Source organism: Dipodomys ordii, unplaced genomic scaffold (genome assembly GCF_000151885.1).
Source record: "Dipodomys ordii isolate 6190 unplaced genomic scaffold, Dord_2.0 Scaffold97, whole genome shotgun sequence".
Lineage (NCBI taxonomy): Eukaryota > Metazoa > Chordata > Mammalia > Rodentia > Heteromyidae > Dipodomys > Dipodomys ordii.
The window spans coordinates 239,751-264,488 of NW_012267313.1; the positions used below are offsets into that span (position 1 = coordinate 239,751).

The 24,738-nt window shown below is 37.9% G+C and overlaps 1 protein-coding gene across 1 annotated transcript in view; it reads left to right on the forward strand.

Annotated features, from left to right (window-relative positions):
* Positions 1-24,738, forward strand: part of Rnf217 (ring finger protein 217) — a gene marked incomplete at its 5' end in the record, with an annotated part of 119,270 nt that overhangs the window by 72,090 nt on the left and 22,442 nt on the right. Inside the window, one exon of the mRNA XM_013026773.1 lies at positions 10,490-10,723. Coding sequence (XP_012882227.1) covers positions 10,490-10,723 — 234 coding nt within the window. The remainder of the gene's footprint in view (positions 1-10,489; positions 10,724-24,738) is intronic.

Here is a 24,738-nt window from a genome sequence, read left to right on the forward strand (position 1 = left end):
CCTCAGCTATTTAGCTCAAGGTTAGCACTTTACCACTTGAGCCACAGTGCCACTTCCAGCTTTTTCTGCATTTGTGGTGCTGAGAAATTGAACCCAGGGCTTCATACATGCAAGGCAAGCATTCTACCACTGAGCCACCTTCCCAGACTCTATTTTATGGTTTTTATACTATTTAAGGAAGAAGAATTTATTGCGCTTTTCATTACTTATTTCATTGCCATTTTCATTACTTATTAGGTGCAATTTTATATGACTCAAAATACTTTAAATGTCTCTATGTGGAGAGATACACATCTTTTTTTGTTACATTTGTCCATGTTTGATATTACTGTTACTGCAAATAGTATTGTTTCTTCAATACAAGTTTAAACTGCTGGTTTATATAGAAGTACATTTGAGCCCTGCATGATGCCTAATGCCTTTAATCCCAGATACTTAGGAGATAGAGTTCAAGGAAATTAAGTTGGAGATTGGCCAGATAAAAAAGTTAGCAAGACCCCCATCTTAACTGGGAATGGTTGGCAAACACCTGTCATCTGCCTTAGCTCACTAGAAGTATAAATCAGAAGATAGAAGTCAATTCCAGACTAGGCAAAAGCACAAGGCCCTGTCCACAAAATACCTGAATCCAAAACAGTGTGGGGTGTGGCTCAAGGAGCAGAGAACCTGCCCAGCAAGTGTGAGAACTTAAGAAGCACATTTGATTTTTGTATATTGACTAATTTAGCACAACATGCAAATGCTTAATTTATATTTTAATCCTAAAGCTTATCTATAGATTATTTTCAATTTTCATAGTAGGCAGTAATGAGAGATGTTATTGCTTCATTTGCCATTTTTTAAAATTTTCTCTCCCTTGCCGGGCGCCGGTGGCTCACGCCTGTAATCCTAGCTACTCAGGAGGCTGAGATCTGAGAATCGCCGTTCAAAGTCAGCCCGGGCAGGAAAGACCGTGAGATTCCTATCTCCAATAAACCACTAGAAAACCGGAAGTGGTGCTGTGGCTCAAGTGGTAGAGCGCTCGCCTTGAGCTGAAGAGCTGAGGGACAGCACCCAGGCCCAGAGTTCAAGCCCCATGACCGACCAAAAAAAAAAATTTTTTTTTCTCTCCCTTTTTTCATGCCACTCAGTGTCCAGTCTTAAGGTGAAATCATCCAATATTTTGCAATTATGATGTTTATAGGAAGTTTTCTTATACGTTTCTTGACCAAATTAAGAAAAATCTTCTGTTACTATTATGCAAATGTTTTGTCATGAATGAATATGAGTTTTTTAAATATTTTTTCCTGTGTTGTGAAAATGGCATGATTTTCTTCTTTATTGACGTATGCGTTGCATCAGTGAACTTTAACCCAACTTTGTATTCTTGAAATAGAGCCTTTCCAATCATAACATCTTTTCTGTATTAGTTTAGTTTACTAATATTTTGTTTTGCAATCTTTTTTGCTGGTTTTGTTATTAGGTTTCTGCTGACCCACTAAAATGACTAGTTTTGTGCAATGATTTCCTTCTCTCCCTCCTAAGCTTCTGAGTGCTTATGTCATACTAGTGTTATTTCATCCTAAAATGCCTGGGGGGATTTACCAGCAAGACAGCTGGGACTGAAGTTTTCTATTTGATAATATGCCTTTTTCCTTTGGTTATTTGTTCCTTTTTTGTGTTTGGTTTTTGCTTTTTCATTTGTTGTGTCTTCAGTGTAGTTTTCTTTATACTTGCATTGTTTGGAATTGAGAGAACTTTTGGCTTTATATTTTCATGTTTTACAAATATCAAAGGCAGCTACCCAGAGCAGTGTAGTAACATCTGAGTAAACACAAAGACCTGTGTGTCAGGAGAGCTTCCATCTTCCTGTAATCACTGATGATAAAGTTACAGGAAAGTCAGTGAGCCTGAAAATGAGCCTGCCTCCCTGGTGCTTCACAAAGTAATCAATGCACACAAAGCACTTGGCACTGTGTTTTGCATGTAGTAGGTCCTGTTGCCATTCACGATTACTGTTCTTTAGTTTGGCCATTCTCTTGTCACCTTTCATATAAGTATGTTCTATTTTTTCAGAATAGGGAAAATCTGAAATTCCTTAATATAACCTTAGCAAAAGGCTAAGAAGTATTGTGCATTCATTCTCATGACCAACACTTGAAATCGATATCCGTGAGAGGCATGGTAGGGAACCTGCACAGCAAACAAGAGGCCAAGTTCAAACCCCAGTATTGGAAAAATTTTTTAAAAAAAAGAAAGATCAGAGTCAAACTATACTCTTGACAAACTGAGTTTTGAGGTCCACAACTTAATGTTCTTCTCAGTCCTTTTCTTCAGAGAATTTAATTGTGCCACATCACCTGAGTCAGTACTTTTGAGTTCTCTCAAGTGGCAAATTAACCATCCAGCTCAGGTGTTAGATGCTTACTGGACATGTTACAGATTGCTATAAATATATATCTAGATCTATATACACATACACATATATATACATTCTTAAAAGAATAAACATGTTTTGCTCAGAACTGGATTGGTTTTCAGTGATATAAACAGTAGTATTAACAATGAACACAACATAAATGCAAGTTAACTGTTTTAAGTGTGCTAAAGCCTGTAAAACCTCATAACCAGAAGTTAGGTGGCACACTTTAAATGTCAATGCGATATTGAAGAACATATTTTGGGAAATATTTGGTATAACCTGGTTATATTTTAGACACTTCTTATTTTTTAGGTCGATGTGGAATTGTTTATGAATGAAATGATATTAATGTTTGTACTTGCTTCAAAATAATATGAGAGGTTCATATAGATCAGGGCCCAGAAGAAGCAGGATTGGCCATAAGTTGACATTTGATTAAACTGGAGAGTACTTAAGGATTTATGACAGCAATTTGACAACTTTTATATACATTTATATTGATTCTTAATAAAGGAATTTTTTCAACATTAGGTAAATATCAATTGAGTTACTCTCATCAAACCCAAGCTGCAGAAGCTATTGACACTAACAGATGAATTCTCAAGTATCCTGAAAGCAGGATTTATGACTTACTCTATTTTATGTATATACTTTTATGTTACCTATTATATTGTAGGTACTCAATATACTTTTGATGTATTAATGATCTTTGTTCCTATTATTATAAATAATGACTTTATGTCACTTTCAGGAAATAACATCCATATAAACAATATCTTATTTGAAGTTACTGAGTAAATAGCACACACCAGCCATCAGCTTTTTCAAATAAAAAAAATATCCAAAGTTAATCTTGATTGCACCCTTTTTTTGTTGTTCATGGGGCTTGAACTCTGGGCTTGCGTGCTGTCCCTCAGCTCTTCAGCTCAAGGCATGTGCTCTACCACTTGAGGCCATAGTGCCACTTCCAGTTTTCTGGTGGTTTATTGGAGATAAGAGTCTCATGGACTTTCCTCTCTGAGCTGGCTTTGAACCGTGATCCTCAGCTCTCAGCCTCCTGAGTAGCTAGGATTACAGGTGTGAGCCACTAGTGTCCGGCACCCTTTATTTTTATATGTATTTCCAAATCCTTTTGATTTTATTCAAAAGAAAACATACAGATTACCAACTGATATATGAAAAAATGTCCAGCATAACTAATCGTAATTTACATCATTGAATGTTAGTTAAAACCACAGTGGGATAATGGTTAATTTCAAATAGCCAGTTGGAATGTGTTTTTGTTTTTTGTTTTTTTAAGATGGAAGTTAAGTGTGCGTGAAGATGTAGAGAAAGGGTCTTCTTATGCACAGATTATAAATTCCCACAGCCATTTTGGATAATAACATAATAAAAATTCCTTGAAATATTAAAAATAGAAATACCAAGCAGAAGCCAATGTCTTATGATTGTATACCTAACTACTCAGGATGCTGAGACTTGAAGGACTCCTGTTCAAAGCTGTCCCAAGCAGGAAAGTTTGCAAGACTTCATCCCTAGTTGACTAGCAAAAAACCAGCCTGAAATGGTACTTCAGCTGGCAGAGCATCAGCTAGACAAGACAAATGAATACGTGCCCCTGTGTTCAAGGCCTAGTCCTAGAAAACTGGCAAAGTAGTGGAGGGGGGCAGGCGGGGGAGAGAAGTCATGTGATTCAGAACCATACCACTGTGTAAGTGTCCAAAGAGAATGAAATCAATATATAGAAGAGATATCAGCGCTCTCATCTTTATTACATCATTGATCATAATAGCTAAGATGTGGAATCAACATAAGTATAAATCAATAGGTGAATAACTTAAGCAAATATGTTACATATATTCAATTGGATACTATTTAGACTTTTAAAAAGAAGCAAATCCTGAAAGAATGGAGGAAAGCAAAGGGAGGAGTAACATTGTCTAAAAAGCAATATACTCATTACCTGACTTGTGAAAAGATAAACCCTCTGTACAACACCTTAATAATAAGAACGAAATTAATACAAAGAAGCAAATCCTGTCATTTGTGACTCTGGATGAACCTAAAAGTTTTATGTTAAGTAAAATAGGCCAGGCACAGAAAGGCTATTGTATATTCACAGTTATACCTGAATCTAAAACAACCTGAGAATTTCATTATAATTACCTCACGCTGGCTGGGATAGGATTTGTACAGATGATTGGTCACAGAGGACTGATGGAAGGAAGAGTTTAGAGACCTATTGTACAGAAAGATGACTATGTAGTGTTGTAAGGTTTAAATATTCTAATAGAAAACAATGAGTGTTCTTACTACAAAAAGTAAGTAGGTAAGATAATGCATATGCAAGTTAGCTTTAATTAGGCATTCCATAGTATGTGCATTTATTATTATTAATATTTTGCCTGTCTTGGGGCTTGAACTGGGGCCCTGGGTGCTGTCCTTGAGCTTTTTTGCTCAAGACTAACAAGTACTCTACCACTTAAACCAGAGCTCTACTTCTGGATTTTTGTGGTTTCGTTGGAGATACCAGTCTCACAGACAGCCTGAGCTGTTCTTGAACAGTGATCCTTAGACCTCAGCCTCTCGAGTAGCCAGGATTACAGATATGAGCCACCAGCACCCAGCTAGTATATTCATTTTACATCATGTTCTACATCATAAATACAAATGAGTTTTATTTGTAGATTGTAAAACAGCTTGTTGATTCTACTTCCAAAACACACCACAAATCTGGTTACCTGTTGCCACCAAGTTCAATAATCTCTTGTTTGCTTACTTGGGCATCTAGTGGAAAGAGAATTTTCAACCTAGAAAGCTACTCCTCAGCTGACATGTTAGCTCCTGCTAAGAGCATTTTCCAAAAAGAGAATCTGAATGATATTTTAAGCTAAAATCTGACCTTTCACAATTCACATTTTACTCACAGTACAATCTATAGACTTCTTATGACTAACAAGACCTATGTAATCTCACCTTCTTGACATCTGAACTTCATCTCATCCTTTCTGTTCCTCACTTATATGTTTAGATCACTTAATTCTGTGCTGTAAACACAGGCAAGTCAGGCACCTTTGGCCCTACTACCAGAATCCTTGTATCCTTTGCCTGCAATTCTGAACACAAGCTGTCAGTTTCCCTAAAACACTTTTCCTGATGAAGAGTTCCTTCATAACACTGGTTACCATCTTTAATTATTTACTTGTTTGTCACACTTTTGCTCTGCTAGAAGCCCAAGTTTTCTATCTCCTCTCATCTCTTTAGAATCCATAACATTTTCTAACCCACATTCTGCCAAAATCTGAGATGAGATATTCAGTCATAGGATGTATTCTGTAATATATACTGAGCAAAAGCCTTGCTGATTATAGTATGTCTGTTGCTCGTAACTGCTGAGTGAAAAACAGTCTAGACTTGAGATATTAATTTTTTAATGTGTCTGAATCTTACTCAAGATTCCTTGTTTGATAGTGATCTTTTGAGAAAATCATTCTGAAGGAGATATACATGTAGAAGCCAAGAGTTTGGGTCATGAGTAACACTGTATGTGAAAAAGGAGCTTAGATTAATATGTATGAGTAATTGAAAAGATTCTCTGAGTTATTATTCAAATGGCTAATTATAGCTTACTAGCAATAGTTAAAATTCTGAAGCTAGAGATCTTGGGTGGGCCAAGAAGATTGATTTCTAAACAGACATTTCAAGAGAGTAATGTGCAATTTTCCTGGAATTAGATTCAGCCCTATATTTTACACAGAGGGAAGACAGAAAAGATGGGAGTAGATATGGACAGATGACAGTTTTGGTAGTGGAGAGAGAACAGAATGTGCATCTGGTTGCTTCTCCATGTTCAATAACACTATTTTAGAGGTCATTGTCTTAGTATAGTAGAGAGGAATTTCAGCAATTTGAGAAAGAATAGGAAGTGCAGAATAAATGTAGACCAAATGAAAGCAAGAGAAGATAAGGTTCAGTGGGGATGAATTGCAATTGCCAACAGATTTGAAGAATATTGAAATAGAAAGCAAGATGCTTAGTGGTTTTGTTGGGTGGCATCCTGGTCAATAATAAGCACCCATTTCTGAAAAAGTAACAAGATATCTGGTCCCTTCAGCTACATTGTATTGTTTCCATCCCCAAGCTACATTCTAATTCCATAAGGCCTTAATGCTTCCATATCCCTAACAGGCTGTAATATTTCTGTATTCAATGTATATAGTCAAATTATATAAAATGGTTTGTTGAGGAAGCCCAATTCCAACATTAACCTGGGAAAAAACCTAGGTTCTTAATCATATTTGCTGTTCCTCAGTAAAGAAGAACCTCTTAAAGTGGTCCACGTAGGCCAAGTGAGTGGTAGAGTATAAAGAAATGGTCTTTCACATACTAAAAACTGAAGTGTCCTATTTTTATCAGAAAAAAAAGTCCAGACTCTGGTAAATTGACTTTACATTCTGTTCTTAGGCATTGGTCCAATTTCATCTGTACAGCTTCATCTCTACATATTCATATTGTCTAAGGGGTTGAACCTGTACATTTAGATTCATGTATGCTCATTGTGTAAGTCTGTGCACTTGAGGTGTGGTAATGGTATGGGTGTCCCTGCTTTCTCCTGGCGGTTTCTTCGGTCTGCTTGCTACACTTTAATTTGTGTTTGCCTAAGTTTCAGCAATCTAAAGATCCCATCTGAAACTACAGTTTTCTAAGAATTCCCTTGTCATCCTTCAAATTTGAGTTTACCAAAGTTTCCTTATCCTGACCTGCCACCCTCTACCACCATCACTGCCTGTGTCCTTTTGCTTCTTACTAATAAGCACCTAGCAAGCCTTGTCCCTTAACCTAGAACCTGGCTCAGAATAGGGTTTGGTAAATGTCATCAGAATTGTTAAAAGAGGAAGTATTTTATCATTTTTAAATATATACACTATATGCTTCATCAAATTAGACTTGATATGTTACATAAGAGTTTCTAATATATCTGAAAATTTCCTGTGGATTTGTGACTTGGGGTAAAACAGAGAAACTTATTATAAATCATAACAGGAAAGCCAGGCTTGGTGGTGCATGTCTGTATTTCCATCACTCAGAAGGCTGAGGTGGGGGGGGGGCGGAGAATTTGTAGTTCACGGCCAGCCTGGACTGCATAGTGAGTGTGAGGCCTGCCTGTCTCAATAAACACACAAAAACAAACAAAAAATAGTTGGACATAATACCAATATAAAATTGTAATGTGCAATAATGATATCTGATAACAAAACAGGTAAATATTTTTTTATTTTTTTAATTTTTTATTGTGAAAATACTGTACAGAGGGGTTACAATTACATGGGCAAGATAATGAATACATTTCTTATCAAGCATTGTAGCCTCCTCCTTTGTTTCCCCTTCCCATCCCTTCCCATCCTTCCCCCGCCCTCTCACCCAATCCTCCCCCCCACCAAAGTTGTAAATTTCGTTTTCAACATAATGACTTGTATATCTCATTGTTGCAATGGGTCCACCTGTACTTCTTCATACTACACTTTATACAATTATAATATAAAATTATGTTGCAGTTTATATTTTCCACAATAACTGACAAAGAGATTTATTCAAAAACAAATCATTTAAATAGGGATACAGGTGGACCCATTGCAACAATGAGATGTACAAGACGTTATGTCGAAAAACAAACTTTACAACTTTGGCGGTGGGAGGGGAGAGTGGAGGGTGGTAAGGGAGATGGGAAGGGATGGGAAGGGGAAACAAAGGAGGAGGCAACAATGCTTGATAAGAAATGTACTCATTACCTTGCCCATGTAATTGTAACCCCTCTGTATGGTATTTTCACAATAAAAAAATGAGATTTATTCAACGCCAACTGTTCTACTTTATTATGCTAGCCTGCATCCCTTTATTACCTTCATGTTCCCTCAAATTTTGTGCCAAATAAACCACAAAGTTAAAAAATACCATGATCTTAGTTTCCTTTGATTGTATTTTTTTCGTTTGGGATGATAACTTTCTTCTCCACATCATGGAGCTTTCTCCCAGCCCTCTCTCAGTCTTCCTGGTGTGCTTTGCTCATGTAGGTGGATGTGGCTTCATTTATTCATTATTTTGTTTTTGTGATTTCTTTGGGCAGCACTGAGATTTGAACCAAAGGCATTGAGCTTGGTAAGCAGGCTCTCTTTCATATGAGCCAGGCTTCTTTTGCTTTGGTTATTTTTCAAATATGGTCTTACTTTTTATTTGGAGACAATCCTGAGACCACAAGCCTTCTACCCATTACTCCAGTCACAGACTTTTGTCACCATGCCTTTGTTGAGATGAAGTCTTAGTAACTTTTTGTCCAGGCTGACCTGGAACCAGTATACTCACAATCTCTGCCTCTCGACTAGCTGGGATGTCTGGCATAAGCCATTATGCCCAGCCAATGGTAGCTGTATTTCTTGGACATCAGAGTCACTCAAACAAAAACCAGTTCATAGTGTCTTGCCATGTGGAGTTTTTAGAGCTTCTCTTTGCTACATTAGGAAAAACAAAGAAGATTATTATGACATGTGAATATAAAGAGTAATTGTTTGCTACTCAAGAAAATATTCCAGCTCCTCTTTATTTCAAAGAAATCTATGTTCTTTGTCTTTTAAAAATGTGTTGTTTGAGCAGGGTGCAGATGGCTCACACTGTAATCCTAGCTACTCAAGAGCCTGAGATTTGAGGACTGTGGTTTGAAGCCAACCCTGTGGCAGGAAAGTCCCAGAGACTCTTATCTCCAGTTAACTACCATAAAGCTGGAAATGGAGCTTCCAAGTGGTAGAGTGCCAGCCTGGAGCAAAAACTCTTAGAGTCAGTGCCCAGGCCCTGACTTCAAGCTTCATTTCTGGCACAACAAAAATAAAAGTTGTTTGTTTGCACATTTCATACGTTACTGTCATCTTTAATAAGACCACAGCTACTGTCACACACCAAATACTACAAGTAACATTCTAGTATAATCTTTGCTAGTCCTCTAAGCTCTAAAGTACCCTGAATAAATTAATTTTTAAATTAGCTTTCCTAAGGATTTTCTTGGGTTTTTATTCAACTTTGTGTTTGGTTTAACTTACTTGTTTCCAAGCGTCTGTTGACACAGCTTCTTACTGTGTTTCTTTGGCATGGAAGAGTCAGGGAGAACATTTGACTTTGTGATGATGTCGAAACTACCAGATTTTATACAGAAATACTTTACCAATTCCTATTTTCCTTTTAGAGTCGTACAATTTGCCCAAAGTTTAGTGCTAAACTATTCTGTAGTAAGGGTAAAAAAAAAAATCACCATGCCTTTCAGCTGGTACAGCTTCTGAGTGCTGTGTCACCCTGCAGTGAGCATTGCTGGCTTGACATCCAAATGCTGCTTCCCCCTGTGCATTCTAGCAGGGGAGGATGGTAATTGGCTTTGTTGGTGATCCTGTGGGTTTAGGTTCATTTAAGTTCCCAATATAATGGTTCGAGAAGACTCAAATATCCTATAAATCATTTCAGAAACATATAGCAATTATATTTCATGCTGTTTAATACAGATGTTAGAATGATTACCATTTGTTATGTTATCTTTAGTAAAGTAAAAAATTAATAGATTTGAAGAAATAGATGAAGACATATGCAATGCCATATTCATGAATATACAATCAAACTGACTAAAGTATGACACATGCAGGGATGGAGTCCTATAGTGTAACTTCTTTGAATAATTAGCTAAGGGTTTAACAAAATGAATATCTGGAATCTGAGAGGATGGGGTAATAGAATGATTGGTGAATATAGTCAAATACTCAATGTATTCATGTGAAAATGGAACCAGGTAACTTGAGGGGATGGGTAGGGTTGGGACAGATTGGGTCAGGGGAGAATGATGGGAAATGTGACATTGATCAAGATGCAATGCACTCGCTAACGTAAGGAATGGAACCCCCTTTCTGCAACTACTTAACAATAATAATAATTAAAATTAAGAAAATGAACAGATAATCCTATATTGTAACCATGAAATAAGTAATTCTATGTGCAAAAACTCAAAAAGAAACCATAACCAATGACCCTTTTTCTTCCATCTGCTTTTTCACACAGGTACAGCTTGGCCAAGTAGAAATCAAATGTCCCATCACAGAGTGTTTTGAATTCTTGGAAGAAACAACTGTGGTCTATCACTTAACCCATGAAGACTCAATCAAGTATAAATATTTCTTGGAACTTGGCCGTATTGATTCCAGCACCAAGCCATGTCCTCAGTGCAAGCACTTTACAACCTTTAAGAAAAAAGGACACATCCCCACCCCCTCCAGATCAGAAAGCAAATACAAAGTAAGCATGCTCACCAGCACTGTGGGTTAAATGTCATACGATGGGCATAACCAAGTTAGGTTGGCCTGTGATGGACTTTAAATTGGCTTCCTTCCCCTATTGGAGACTGAAGTAAGCATATATTGCCTCTGATAATGAAAGTGTATGTTGGGAGAGACGGATGCTAAAAGAGCATTTTGAGGATATTTTTCTTTGACTTCACTCCTGCTGAAATTATATCTAATAACATAATTGAAAGCACTTTTTAACCATTACCAGTTACTATATAAATACTTGGGGTTTTCTTTTCCTTTCTTTTTTTAAAGTGTGAGCCTGATTTTTCAATGGCTTGTTTGTAAGTCTACTCTACATCTGTCTATAATAAGCGAAATATTATGAAATGGCATTTATTCATTAATCAGCAAATTCAGAATGACAGTAGATGCTTGGCACTACATTTAGGGGATATACAAACAAATGTGACATAGCCATTGCTTCTAAAAGTTTAAGTAAGATGATAGCTTTCTGTCATTGAAACAATTACTTGAGATAATCACCTGACAAAGAGTGAAGTTTTATCTTGGTTTAACTCAGTTTCAGAGGTTCTGGTTCATGGCCTGTTGATCCTGCTGTTTTGGGCCTATGGCAGAAGCCCATGGCAGAGAAAAACTACTTGCCCTGTGGCTTGCAAACAAGAGAGAGAAAAATGGCTAGAGTCCCCAAATCCCCTTCATGGCCATGTCTCCAGTGAGCCAAAGACCTCCCTCCACTAGACCTCGCCTCCAAGTTTCACTGTCACTAGCATCACCGTTGGGGGCATGAGTTTACTATATGGACTTTTGGGGTCTCTTAGGACTCAAACTATAGCAGATGGCAAGAGGGACATGTGTCCTAGAATGACAATTCAGTATGATTAGGAAAACCAAACAGCTCCCCTCCCCAACTAGTCCCCCTTTACATGGAGTGTTTGGGGGACACTTGGCAAAAGGAATCCAGGAAGCGTAGTTGTCTAGAGAGACAAACATAGGAGAGCATTTTCAGAGCATGGGTGAGTAAGAGTTCAAACCCAGAGGATGAGGTCAGGAATGCTGGAAACAAGAATGGGAAAAGAATAAGGGAGAGGCAGCTCTTGTTGGTCTTGTTGAGTCTTGTACCCTTGCACTTAGGAATTTGAATTTAATTCTGAATGCATTAGAGAAAGATCACTGGCAATTGTTCCCTGAGGCTATTACAGAAGGGCAATATTCAAGGCTAGGAAACCAAGGCAGTAACTGCGGCCTTGCAGTACTGACTTCATGGTACATTACAATTACCTGGAGAGCTTGTAAGAAGCACAAGGACCTCTGGCCCACTACACAACAGTCGTGTTGGAAGTTGGTGAGCTTCACTCGGTAACTAAGAGGCAGCAGCGTAGAGACATTTGCAGTAAATGAGGCAGAAAATGGATGAAGCTCCGGCAGTAGTTTCAGCCCTGTTATTGCAACAAATGGCAGGGTGCAGTGGTTCCAAAGAATGTTTGAAGGCATCTCCATTTAAGGTAAGTTTTCGCTCATGTTCTGTATTTTGGAAGCAGCAGTCACTGCATTATTCATCCTGTAGCTCTGAGGAGATGGTGGTTGAGCAATCATGGTTGATATTGTAGTGATGAGGTAGAGAATTGCTCAGTTAATCACAGTCCCTTACTGGCATTGTCTTTGAAACTGCTTGACTCTCAAATTGATATTTTCCTCTCTGGCTTTTTGGTATAAGTGTCAGGAAAAAAATCTTTTGTTAATCTTCTACAAAAGCTATGATTTTGAGATTACAAAATTGTATAAAATAACCCCCTACAATGATGTTGGCTTCTGACTTAATAGAATTCTTTGAATTGATGATGTACATTTTTTTGGTTATTCAAGTTAATTTTATTCTAGTTGTATGTTATTGATGTTATCAGGAAATTACTAGTTTTCAAAAGACTTGCCATTCTCTAACAGGATATTTAATCTTTTCTATATTTTGTTTAGAATTGAATGTACATAAAGTGAAAGTGCAATATTGGAATTTGTGGCAATTAAGACATGTATGTGTAATTGAATCAAAGTAGAGATAATTTTAAACTGCTATTGTTATTAAATAGATAGAAGGTGTAATTTAAATTATAGCACAGGCAAAATGGTAAACCCTTGTTTCCTGCAAAATAATGTTAGGATGAGCATAATTTCTCACAGTGATTATGTATTTTAGAGTGAAATATGAAAAAAACAGCAAGAGCTCCTATATATGTGTGCTTTTGAGAGAAGCAAAGGTATCCATGTAAGAAAAGAAGCGGGGGCAAATGGACCAAGATCATAAATATAACATACTCAGGTATTTACTTTTGAAGAATATAGGAGGAAAAAGTATAGGCTAAAACAAACTATAAATTATGATAGCTGTTATCTTTGTTGTAATATGGAGGCAGAATCAGCAGTCTTGTATACAGAGAAGGCAGTAGGGAGTCAAAAAAGAATAGACATGGACTTGGGGATGGATGTGGGAGTAAGGTCCTGATAAACTCAGTAAAAAATAAGTGTTGCTAAAAGAACAGTTAAAATCCTCACGTGTAGGTAAAGGATGGAAATCTTAGTGTGTATTCATTGCTGTTATGTCACTGCAAAGAATACCCAAGACTTTTAAGTAAGTAGTCTCTACTACTTATTCACTTATTTTTGTTTGTTTGTTTTCTTGTGCCAATGCTGAGGTTTGAACTCAGTGTCTTGAGCTCTACTTTAGCTTTTTTTGCTCAAGGCCAGCACTCTATCACTTGAGCCACAACTCCACTTCTGGCTTTTTTGTGGTTCATTGGAGACTTTCCTGTCCTAGCTAGCTTTTAACCTCAATTTCACGGGATAGCACTCTCAACCAACACTAAAGTCGAATTCTGTCATCAAGCAGATGGACATTTTGCATTCTGCCATTTTCCCCAATAACCAAATTCAGTTCCGATTTGTTATATTGTACTTTATCATAAGTTTAAGAGCAGTGAATTCAAGTACTCTAATGCAACTGTTTATATCATAAGATAACAGAAATAAGCAACAAAAACATTACCATTAATGTCTAATATTTTCAAGCCACTTAACATATCTTTGTAATATTGTTTAGAGCCTTAAGTGGGGTTTGTATCTATTGATAAATCCACTGTTCTGTTTATTTCACTAGTACTGTGGTGAGTCATCAAGTTATCTTGACATGAGGTATTTCATTCCCTGAGCATTTATTATTTTTTTCACTCTTTTTTCAGAAGCACTTAAGATCATGAATTAAAAGAGTTTGAAGATGGTACTGCCATTTTATAGTTAAGCAAATGCTTCTCATATGAGATCTGAACTACCTTATATATGGGTTTTATTTGTATAGCTTTTTATAAAGCGCATCTTTGGTTTTTTTTTGTTTGCTTTTGTTTTTGTGTTTTTTTTTTTTACTTTCAGCAGATAGAAAAAAGATAAACAGAGCTGGGTATTGGTAGCACAAGCCTGTAATCCTGGAACATTACTGTCCGAAGATAGCCTAAGCAGAAGATTCTGAGACTCCTCCAGAATAACCAACAAAACCCAGGACTGGAGGTGTGGCTAAAGTAGTAGAATGCAAGTCAAGCAATCAAGTTGAGCAACTGAGAGGCTTTGATATTGGGGGGAAAATGAACTATCAATAATCAGCAATTAAAATTTATAGGTGATCATTAATCATTCAATACCTTCACTTAGCAAATAGAGCTTTTCATTATATTCCAAATATCATCAAATGCATACCATATCAAACACATACATTCCTGAATTGGGAGATTTATAGAGATAGCCTTGCCTCTGGTCAGATAGGTTTACTTTTACATTCATAACATTTTAGTCTTCTTCACTCTGCAATTCATATAATGTAATAAAGTTTTATCATCCCATTTCCCTAACAATGACCTAATATCTAGCCTCAGTCTTTCCTGTAAGGTATTAATGCAATATCAACTGCCTATCAAGGGGTATGCAAGTTAAAGGGGGGATAAAAATGTTGAGGTTGTGACTCCAGTCTGCTCATGTGAGGTCTATAGGCAGACATACCACCCACATCTAAAGTTTTAGTCCATACCAATCAACATCTGGTATTTTATTTTATGTTTAAGTGGTTATTAGCTTAGTCTCTCTTTCTAATTGGTCTCTAGGAGTCCAGACCCAGCTTAGTTTTATTCACTGCTGATAACAAAGTACTATATCCTTATCTTGGGGTTCATTTCACTTATCATCATCTTGTCTGACCTTTTCTGCTTGTCCCAGACATATACTAGTTATTGCAAATAAGGTAAACCATGGGACCTATGTTTCTTTGAGCCTGGCTTACTTCACTTGATATAATTTTTTCCAAATCTTCCCATTTTTCTTTCTTGCTATTGTTTCTAACATATTTATAAGGTGCCTCGTGATTTTTTTGTTGCTTTGTATGTCCCTCCCTGTTTTCATTGTATTTGATGTTGGTATAATTTGGGGAGGGGAAGGGAAAAGGCAAATTGTTTAAATAGGCATACAGGTTGACTCATTGCAACAATGAGATGCACAAGACACTAGATCGAAAAACGAACTTTACAATTTAGGCAGGGTGGGTGTAGTTGTGGAGATGGGAGGGAAGGGATGGTAGGGGAAAAACAAAGGAGCAGGCAACAATGTTTGATAAGAAATGTACTCATTACCTTGCTTACGTAATTGTAACCCCTCTGTACAGTATTTTCACAATAAAAAACTTACTAAAATATAAATTTACAAAGCACTATATCCTGTAGAGAATATGCTTTCAAAATGCATTTGGTAAAGGAACTAATACATCACCAAAGCACACATAATAGGTAGCGAAACAAATATAGGTTAAAGTACCAAGAGCCTCAATGGAGAGGGAAAGGAAAGCTTGAGAAAGCTTCACTGAAGAGCAAACACTTTAAGCCTTGAGAAGTTGTTTATCAAGACAGAAAAGGTGGGCCCCAGAAATAGCTTCAAACTGGTTTTAAATTCTCAGCTTGTCACGCACCATCTCTGTAACCTAAGAACAGTTTGTAATCAAGGGATAGTAATAGTACCGTGGGGTAAGAGTGTTGAAAGAACAAATGAAATCACACGTATAAAATGCTCAGAACTGTGATTGACAGATATACTACCTGATTTGATTGTGGCTGTTATCCTTACTAAGCTAGGGAGACAGAAGGAACAACCCTGGGTATTGAGAAAGAAGTGAGGAAACAAAAAAGAGTAGAGATGGAATCAAAGATTAGATGAGAGATGCATGCTGAAGTAAATGGATGGGTCTGGAGGAGAAGAAGCAAGTGTGGAGGGTAGAAAGCTACATGTGTTTTTTGTGGGACTGGCATTTGAACTCAGAACCTCCTATAATGCCTTTTTAACTTAGTTGTTTCTAGATCAGTTATCAAACTTTTCTCCACAGCAGCCTTAGGACCACTACTGTACTGTCATTTCCTGAGCACCTAGAACTACAGGTGTGAAAATCTGTACCCAACTTGTTGTTTGCTTGACTTTGTTTGGTTTGCTTGTTTGTTTCTGTTGTTTGGATCTTGTGTATGGCTAGGGTTTGAATTCAGGGCCTCACATATGTAAGCAAGTACTCTACCATTTGAACCATACCTCTAACCCTCTGCTTGGTGGTTGTTTTGTTTTTGTGCTGGTCCTGGGGATTGAACTCAGAGCCTGTGTTCTGTCCCTGAACATTTTTTCCTCAAAGCTAATGCTCTACCACTTGAACCACAGTTCTACTTCCAGGAATTTTTTTTGAGGGCTTGTTTTTTGGAAATAAAAATGTCGTGGACTTTACTGCTGGGGTTGACTTGGAACTGTGATCCTTACATCTCAGCCTCCAGAGTAGCTGGAGATGTGAGCCACTAGTGTCGGTCTTCCACTTGTTTTTTGAAATGAAGTTTTGCTATTTTTTGTTGGTTAGCATGAAACCATGATTCTCTTATCTGTGTACTCTGAGACCCAAGGATTTGAAATTTGTTGATAGTGTAAGTTTGGAGATCCTTTAGGACATCAGAGTGATGTCCAGAAAACATGTTTTAGGGGGTGATCTGATACAAGTCTTTAGTATTGCAGATGGGGGGGTCAGGATTTATTATTGAAGAGATAAAAATGAAGAATACGTTTGGGCAGTTAAAAGAAATATAGTTGCTTGTTATTCTTCATGGGGTAAAAAGGGAGAGAGGAGAAGCCTGCTGTGGATTTCAAGCAGCTATTAAACTCAGGGTTTTAACACGGTTCTCATGCTACGTATAGACTCAGAAGTGAACCTCCATGAGTGGGGGCAGTGCTCAAGTGGTAGAGCACTTACAAGGGCAAGAGTCTGGGTCCAATTCCCAGTATCACATAAAAAAGAAAAGAAGAAAAAAAGAAATAAGCCTTCCTTTGATTCCTGTTTGGAGAGTTGAAGTTTATACATATCACCACAGGGAACATGTTCAAGTCAGTTCTCTGTAAGGTTTGCCTGAGGTAAAATTAATAATCCCTTCTCTTCCTGTCATACTTTACACAGTGGCGCTCTGATTCATCAGAAGGTAGCAGAATTAAGGCCAGGAAAATGTCCTTGGACAAACTCTGTATGTTTTCACATGATAGCTTTGGGCATTCTCTTTTTTCCTTTATGAGCCGAAGCCCTTGGATAGCAGTCACATTTTATAAAGCCTTACAAATATGTTATTTCCTTGTATGGTGAAGGAATTTTTGCAAGGGCTTTCAGAACACCATTCAGTCAATAGGTCATTTCTAATTGGTATATGTTAAAATATGCTTAAGATTCCTTTGGGTAAAAATAAGTTGAGAATCTGCCCCCCTCAATGCAAACATGTTTACAGCTTTGCCATGAATGTATAATTGGTATGCCCCTTGGCTCCTGGCTATCCCTGACACCACCACACTAATTGAGAGGCAGACTGTGAATCAGTCCCACAAGGTCAGTTTAGCTTATGACACACTCTGATTCCTCTTGGGATTCATACATCACTCGTGGCAGTAACTAATAGAAAATAAGTGTCGGTTCTCAAATGATTGTCACTGGCACAGAGTTATGAAGGAAATACAAGTGGTTTGAAGAAACTGGTTACACAAAGAGTGGTCATATCTATTACCTATGATGCATGAGCTTTTCTCCCTTCATTTACAAATGAGGTTCTTTGCTTAAACATTTTAGTTTGCTTTCTTGGCCCACTAGCCAGCCGTAATAATTCTTAATATATTTTATTGATATTGTAAAGGTGATGTACAGAGGGGTTACAGTTACATAATTCAGATGAGTGCATTTCTTTTTGAAACAAGTCATGTTTTAGAGCCAACAATTGGAATTCACCTGCATCTGACCCTTAATAAAGAGCTAAGGAAATATTTATAATAATCAAGACCTGACACTGCCATAAATTGATGTTCAGTAATTTTTCCCACTCCATCTGGTTATTAATCCTTGGATTTTTTAGCACAAAAGGCAAGTTAAGACTCATTTCTCTCAGATGGCCAGCTGGAGAGGGAGTTCTCTTAGCCAAGTCTGGTCAGCCCAGTCATTATAAAGTGGTTGGAAGATACTCTGGAATAAGAAGAGTTAGGACTGTACATTTATTATCTACTATATTATATACTCTTTTTATATTTACCCCCTTTTTTGTCTGTTATGGGGCTTGAACTCAGGGCCTGGGCGCTGTCTGTTAGCCTCTTTATACTCAAGGCTAGTGCTCTACCACTTGAGTTACAGTGCCACTTTCGTTTTTAAGTGATTAATTGGAGATAAGAGTTTCATGGGCACTTTTCTGTCTTGGCTGGTGTTGAACTGTGATCCTCATATCTTAGGCTCTTGAGTAGCTAGGATTACAGGTGTGAGCCACCAGTACCTGGCTTATGCCCTTTTATGTTTGTAGGAAAAATTAATGGAGCTGCCCATACTTATGACTGCCAGTTAGCAGTTCAGACTCTGATTGGATACTACCATTATTAGAAACTTTCTACCTATAAAATAATTTCCTATAAAAAAAAACTTTAGTTAGAAAAAAAATGTTCTCCTCCCTCCCCCACCCCTCTCCCTCTCTCTCTCACGCATACACTCTCACTCTCTGTCATGTGTACATATGCACACTTTCACTTACTAGTCTCAGTACACAGTGTAATTCAGTGGCCTTTCTCTATTTTATGTACATTTCTCTTGTGAGATGTTAACCTTATTATGTGTTAGGTTCAGAAGAGGGTGTCCTGTTGGAAACAGAATGATGCCACACTTTTCTGGCTTGGAGTTGGGGGCAACACAAATTGAGGCAGAATTACCCAGTACTTTTTTATATTTATTGGTGAGCAAGTGAATCCTCAGACAGTTGGGAATTGCTTTCTGGATTTAGAGGGAGAGCCTGCAAAGCCCTTTAAAGTGTTTCCAGGTGGACTGGTAGGAAACAGCCCTAGTCCCAAGTTCTGACATGCAGCCCTAGAAGAACATTCCTCTCACTTGAACGTAAGAACTGCTCTTGAGGTGAATGAATTGCACAATAAATTATGTGTGACTGGTGTAGATCCAGCTCAGGAACCAACATGGAGAGAGATCTCTAAAACCTTAGTAAGTTTTTTTTTTTTTAATGAGTAAGTATCCTGTCTTCATGTTGTTTGTCTCGCCACAAGTTATTCTTTGCCTGTTTTGTCTTCTTTTGGTCCCTAGCCTTTAGAAAAGTTTCCCTTGTCATTTGCAGCATGGTTTCAGCTACACTGAGAATTTAGGGCAAGGTTCACTTGGCCACATGTTGGCTGTGTATAGGGAGCAGTGTCTCATGGTGCATGTGTGTGAGTATACTAACATTCACATCTCAGATAGGCTGGGAAATCTCAGAGAATGAGATCCAAGGCAAAAACTCAGGCCTTGTTCTTCCATGTGTAGACTCACCCTCCACAGCTACTAATCGGGTTTTAGGATTTGCTGTTACAGTGGCACAACCGTGCTTCTGTGAAGGTAGAATCTTTTTTAAAGAAACCTCTAATTTCTTGGTCAGTTATTTTTTGGTTGGTTTCTTTAAGACATACCCTTTCCTGACAACTACACTTTTTATGTTTTGTGTATAGAATCTCTGGACTGTGGTATGTTTGGGTAAACAAGGGAAGATCCAGAATATGGAATATTCCAATGAGGCTCGAAGTTGAGCTAGCTGAGGTGGTGTTTCTGTTTAAGCAACTATAAAACACTGAGCTGTTTCTGTCTGTGTCCTCGGTGCTCAGGCTGGACCCTCTGCCTGATGTATGACACTGTAACTTTTCCCAGGAACCTTCTACTCTTTGCTCAAGCCCATATTATCTCTCAACATTGATTTTCCCAGTCTTTGCTGACGCATCGTTCCCATGGCACCAACTTGTCCAAGCTTGTACCCTAGCAGTTATTACATGATTTTATTGCTTTTAGGACATAGTCTGCTTCTAATAGATTCCTTAAGGACAAGTTGTATTCATTTTGTGTGTCCCTAAAATCAATCCAGTCAGTGCCTGCCACTTGAGGAGGTGTCATAAATATTTGTTGAATGGGCAAGTGAATCTTGCTCTTGCTAGGCTGCAGCTCTACCTGAGACATGTCTCCCTCACCCTGACGTCCTAATATAGGAAATCCTTTTGGAAAACTGAGTTAGCTTTTACCTTTGTAGTGCCACATGATGCGTGGATGTTGTCCAATATCTTCATTTTAATTAGTAATGAATTTGTCATTTATTTAAAATGATGTGTATGTGTTAGTATGTATGTATGTCTGTATATACATACATATAAATAAATTCATTATCTCCAGACTCTTTGATTTGGATACTGTGTTTATTTTGTGCCCTATTCCTCATCTTTACAAGTTTTGACAGGGAAAAAACGTACCATTTGCTTAGGTGTAATAATTGACATACCTGTCATATAAGTGTTGGTACATTGTAGATATAGAAATAGTAATTAGATGCAAAAATTATAAGTGTATTAAAAAGTTCTTTGACTTTTGTGCCCTAGGACAAGTTAATTAAGACTTATAACTCAAACAACTTTATTGTTGAAAGACTGGCAACCATGTCTCCTGTACAAGAGTTTGTGCATAAATCATGACGCTCAGCAAAATGTCAAGAAGATGAAATATTTAGTAAACATCATCTGGTAATCTAGCAAGTGGTGATGCCATGTCGGCCACTGGTTGTAATTAGACATCTTAGTTTTTCTTTGAATTCACTTAATTTGTTTTACAAATATCTTACTGAATGTCTACCATATGTTTCTTTACTCAGTAAATACAAAATGAATGAGATTCAGTCTTTGCCCTCAGTGAATCTGTTGATTGTTGTGGAGGTTGAACATCTTCATGCCTGACATAAATTACATAATGGCACTAATGCTGCTTGGGTGGAGGTGGGGGTCTCAACTGAAGCAACGAACATTTAACCAGGGTAAGATTTCAGTGAACTGTGTTCATTAGTGTTTCCAATTACAAGAAGCAGAGATGTGCTCTTTCCTGGTCCACTTTAGTTGGTGAGGTTTACTCTAGCCCCACAGGAAGTGGGAAGGTCAGGGGAGTAGTCTCAACAGCTTCTGAGGCTGACCTCAGAAGAATCAGACACTTCTGGTTACCTGAGAGCACAAGTCAGTGCCTGTTCCTTCTCCAGTGATCTTCACTGTTCACTCCACTCCTCTCTGCCTTCACCTCCATGCTATGGCAGGATATGTGTATCTCCATTTCATGCCTCAAGAGAGAAAAGAATAGATCTGCCTTGCTAATCTCCATTTAACAATGACCATCCCTGCTGCTCAAAGCTTGTCTGTAGTACCAAACCAGTGGTTACATATTATTTGGCACCATTCCTGGTCCAAAATGTGTGACCAGGAGAACGGAGATACATAGCAAAGAACAGTCCTTGTCCAGCGTTATCATGGAAATGAATCACCTGAGGGCCTGGAGAACAGCTAGACTCTTGATACAGTAAGTCAAGGGATTCCTATGTTCTTGGTTTCCAACCAGTTCCCAGGGGATGCTGATGGTACTGGTTCTCTGACCGCATTTTGTGTGGTGAGGAGACAGCATGACGCTTTTGTGTTGAAATAATTACTCCATGTGGTAGACCTGGAGTGGGAAGCGTAATTTTTTGAGTGGAATGACTGAATAAAAGAATGGAGGAAATACAGTATTTGTGTCTTGTTTGTGTTTATAGGAGGAACATGAAGATGGTTATGGTCATAATGGATAAAATGTCACCCAAAAAGTCAGCATTGAAACAGTTCAGGTGTCATCTTTGAAAACCAAAGTTGTGAGGCTAGCTGGGTTTTTTAAAAATTATTTTAATTAGATGATAATAAGCAACTAAAGTTTGAATGGTAATAACTCATATTCACTTGAGAGCTTTCTCCATAACTGTTGTTACAGTTTATCTCTAAGTCTCTGATGGTGGTGAATATTTGTGGCAGGATAGATGGTAGGAATTTTTTATTATGGGAAAAAAAATGGAGCCCAAGGGAGCCGGGCGCTGGTGGCTCACGCCTGTAATCCTAGCTACTCAGGAGGCTGAGATCTGAGAATCGCGGTTCAAAGCCAGCCCGGGCAGGAGAGACCGTGAGACTCCTATCTCCAATAAACCACCAGAAAACCGGAAGTGGCGCTGTAGCTCAAGTGGTAGAGCGCTCGCCTTGAGCTGAAGAGCTGAGGGACAGGGCCCAGGCCCAGGCCCCATGGCCGACAAAAAAAAAAAAAATGGAGCCCAAGTCCCTGGTTTGGATACCCAGTAGTATTCCTTTGTTCTAGTGCCTTTGGAGAGTCACACGTTTAGAAAAGACTGTGGGGAATGATTCAAGTGGTAAAGTGCTTGTCTAGTATGTAAAAGGGCGTGGGTTGGGTCCCCAGTAATGAAAGGGGAAAAGGCATTATCCTTTACTACATTTCTAAATGTCCCTAAGTAGAGATCCACAGATGTGACAATTCAGCATCTAGTAGAGAGATCCTTGAGCCAATGATGTCTGGCAGTGGGAGACTGGACCCCATTTCAAAGCATCTTTATATCCATTCTTCTCTCCAAACTGATGGAAAAATTAAGAGGCTTTTTATTTAACGATTCTAGAATCTACTGATGCAGAAAATTCAGAGGAAAGAGAGCTGAATTAAATATTCAGGTGTTCTGACATAATGACAGATGCACAGAAAAAGCCCCATCTTTCTGAATTCTTTGCCATTTTTATAGATTACATCCAAAAGGAAGGCCCCATGTAATTTTGGTAGTGATTCTTCATTGTTTAGTGAGCCAAGAAAATGAATTATTAACATTGTTTTATTTTTCTGAAACTTACCCACTTCAACCTATTCTTCTGTTTAAAAAGTCATGTATTTTAGGATGGACTTAGAACCAATCATGCTGAGGTAAGCCAAGCTCAGAAAGAAACATTTTCTCCTATTCGGAAACTAGATAAAAAATACAATTGAACATGATAACATATCCAGAACTCTAGGCATTCACACACAAAGAGACTAAAAGAGGATAACCTTAGGGGAGGTGTAACTTCCCTGGACATTTTAAATACTATTTATTGAAACAAATTCCAGAAAATGGAAGCATGGGTGTTTTTGTTATTGGTGATCGTAGTAGCGATGGTGTTTGATTTTGCTTTTGGGTTTTTTTGAGTAGTGGTGGTGTATGATTTTGCTTATGGGGTGCAAAAGAGAGGCACCAAAAGTGAGGGAAGAAGAGTGAATTAATGCATTCATGTTGTTCAGTATATACACTGTGTGGAACATAAACTATGTGACTTGTGGGCAAGAATGGGAGGGAGGAACTGGGGCAAAGCAAACAAAGGGGTGACATCCAAAAAGAAGAAAGAAAGAAAGAAAGAAATGTCCTCATTACCTGACTTATGAAACCCTTTGTACAATACTGTAATAATAACTGAAAGGATCCATCACATCCATCCCAGGGGACCACACAGAGGCAGGCAGGCACAGGAGAAAGATTATTACAAGGTTTATTAGAGGAGCCATATTTCCCCTGGAGAGCGCATGGCAGTCTCCACTATAGCAGGGTCTGGGGGTAGGAAGTGAGGGAGATGGGAGCTCAGGTGGGTCTGGGCAGAGAGAGGAGGGGCCAGCTGTATGGCAGGAACTCCAGGGCTGGGGAGAGCTCAGGTCTGCATGGAGCTGAGGACCAAAGGTGGACATAATGCTTACAATAACTATAAAGTTACACTTTTAAACAGTGACTTAGCATTAGTGATTTTTAAAAAGGCAAAAGCATACATTTAAGAGACTGAATGGTAAAATCTTTTAAAATGTATATATTAAGGAGTCTTCCAACTTATGTGAGTAAAATATTTCACTTTTGGTGAGAAATGTTCGAAATTCTGCCTCACTGGCTAGTTTAATAACCACACTGCTTTCTTTTATTACTACATTTTAGGTTGTCAGTGGTCACAGAAGGAATGCTGTTGCATATGAACAAACGTTTGGCATCATGAAAAGTAATGCTGTCCTTGTAGCCTGACAAACATACTTAAATTCCCTCTTAATAGATACTTGCTTTGTTATCTTGGGAAATCCATTTACTGTCTGTGAGCCTTGGTTTTCTTTTGTATAAATGTTAATGTGTGATGGTCTTAGGTACTTAGTAGCTTTATTTTGAGAATTAGTATGAAGAATTTTTAAAATTATAAAATGCTGTTTTTAAAAATAAAGCTTAGAATAAAAGCAGTTTGGCTTTATATTTTCCTAGGAAGAATATGATCTGTTCTTGAGATAAATAGAAACCAGAGCATTTTTAGTTATAGGCAGAAAAGCTGTAGTTGTAACTGCCACTCAGTTAATATATGAAAGGAAAGTTCTTCTTAAAAAAAAAGGTATCCAATAAAGTAAGTGGTGATATTATGTTCAGTTCATCAAAAAATAATCCAGCTATTCTTTAAAATGTCAGTAAATCCACCTGGGGTATAAGCACGTAATATTCAGAAGCACAAAGAAGAATTGTCCATTAAAAATGTCATTCATAGTGAGACATTGTATTAGCTCATTTTAATCAAATAGGGCTA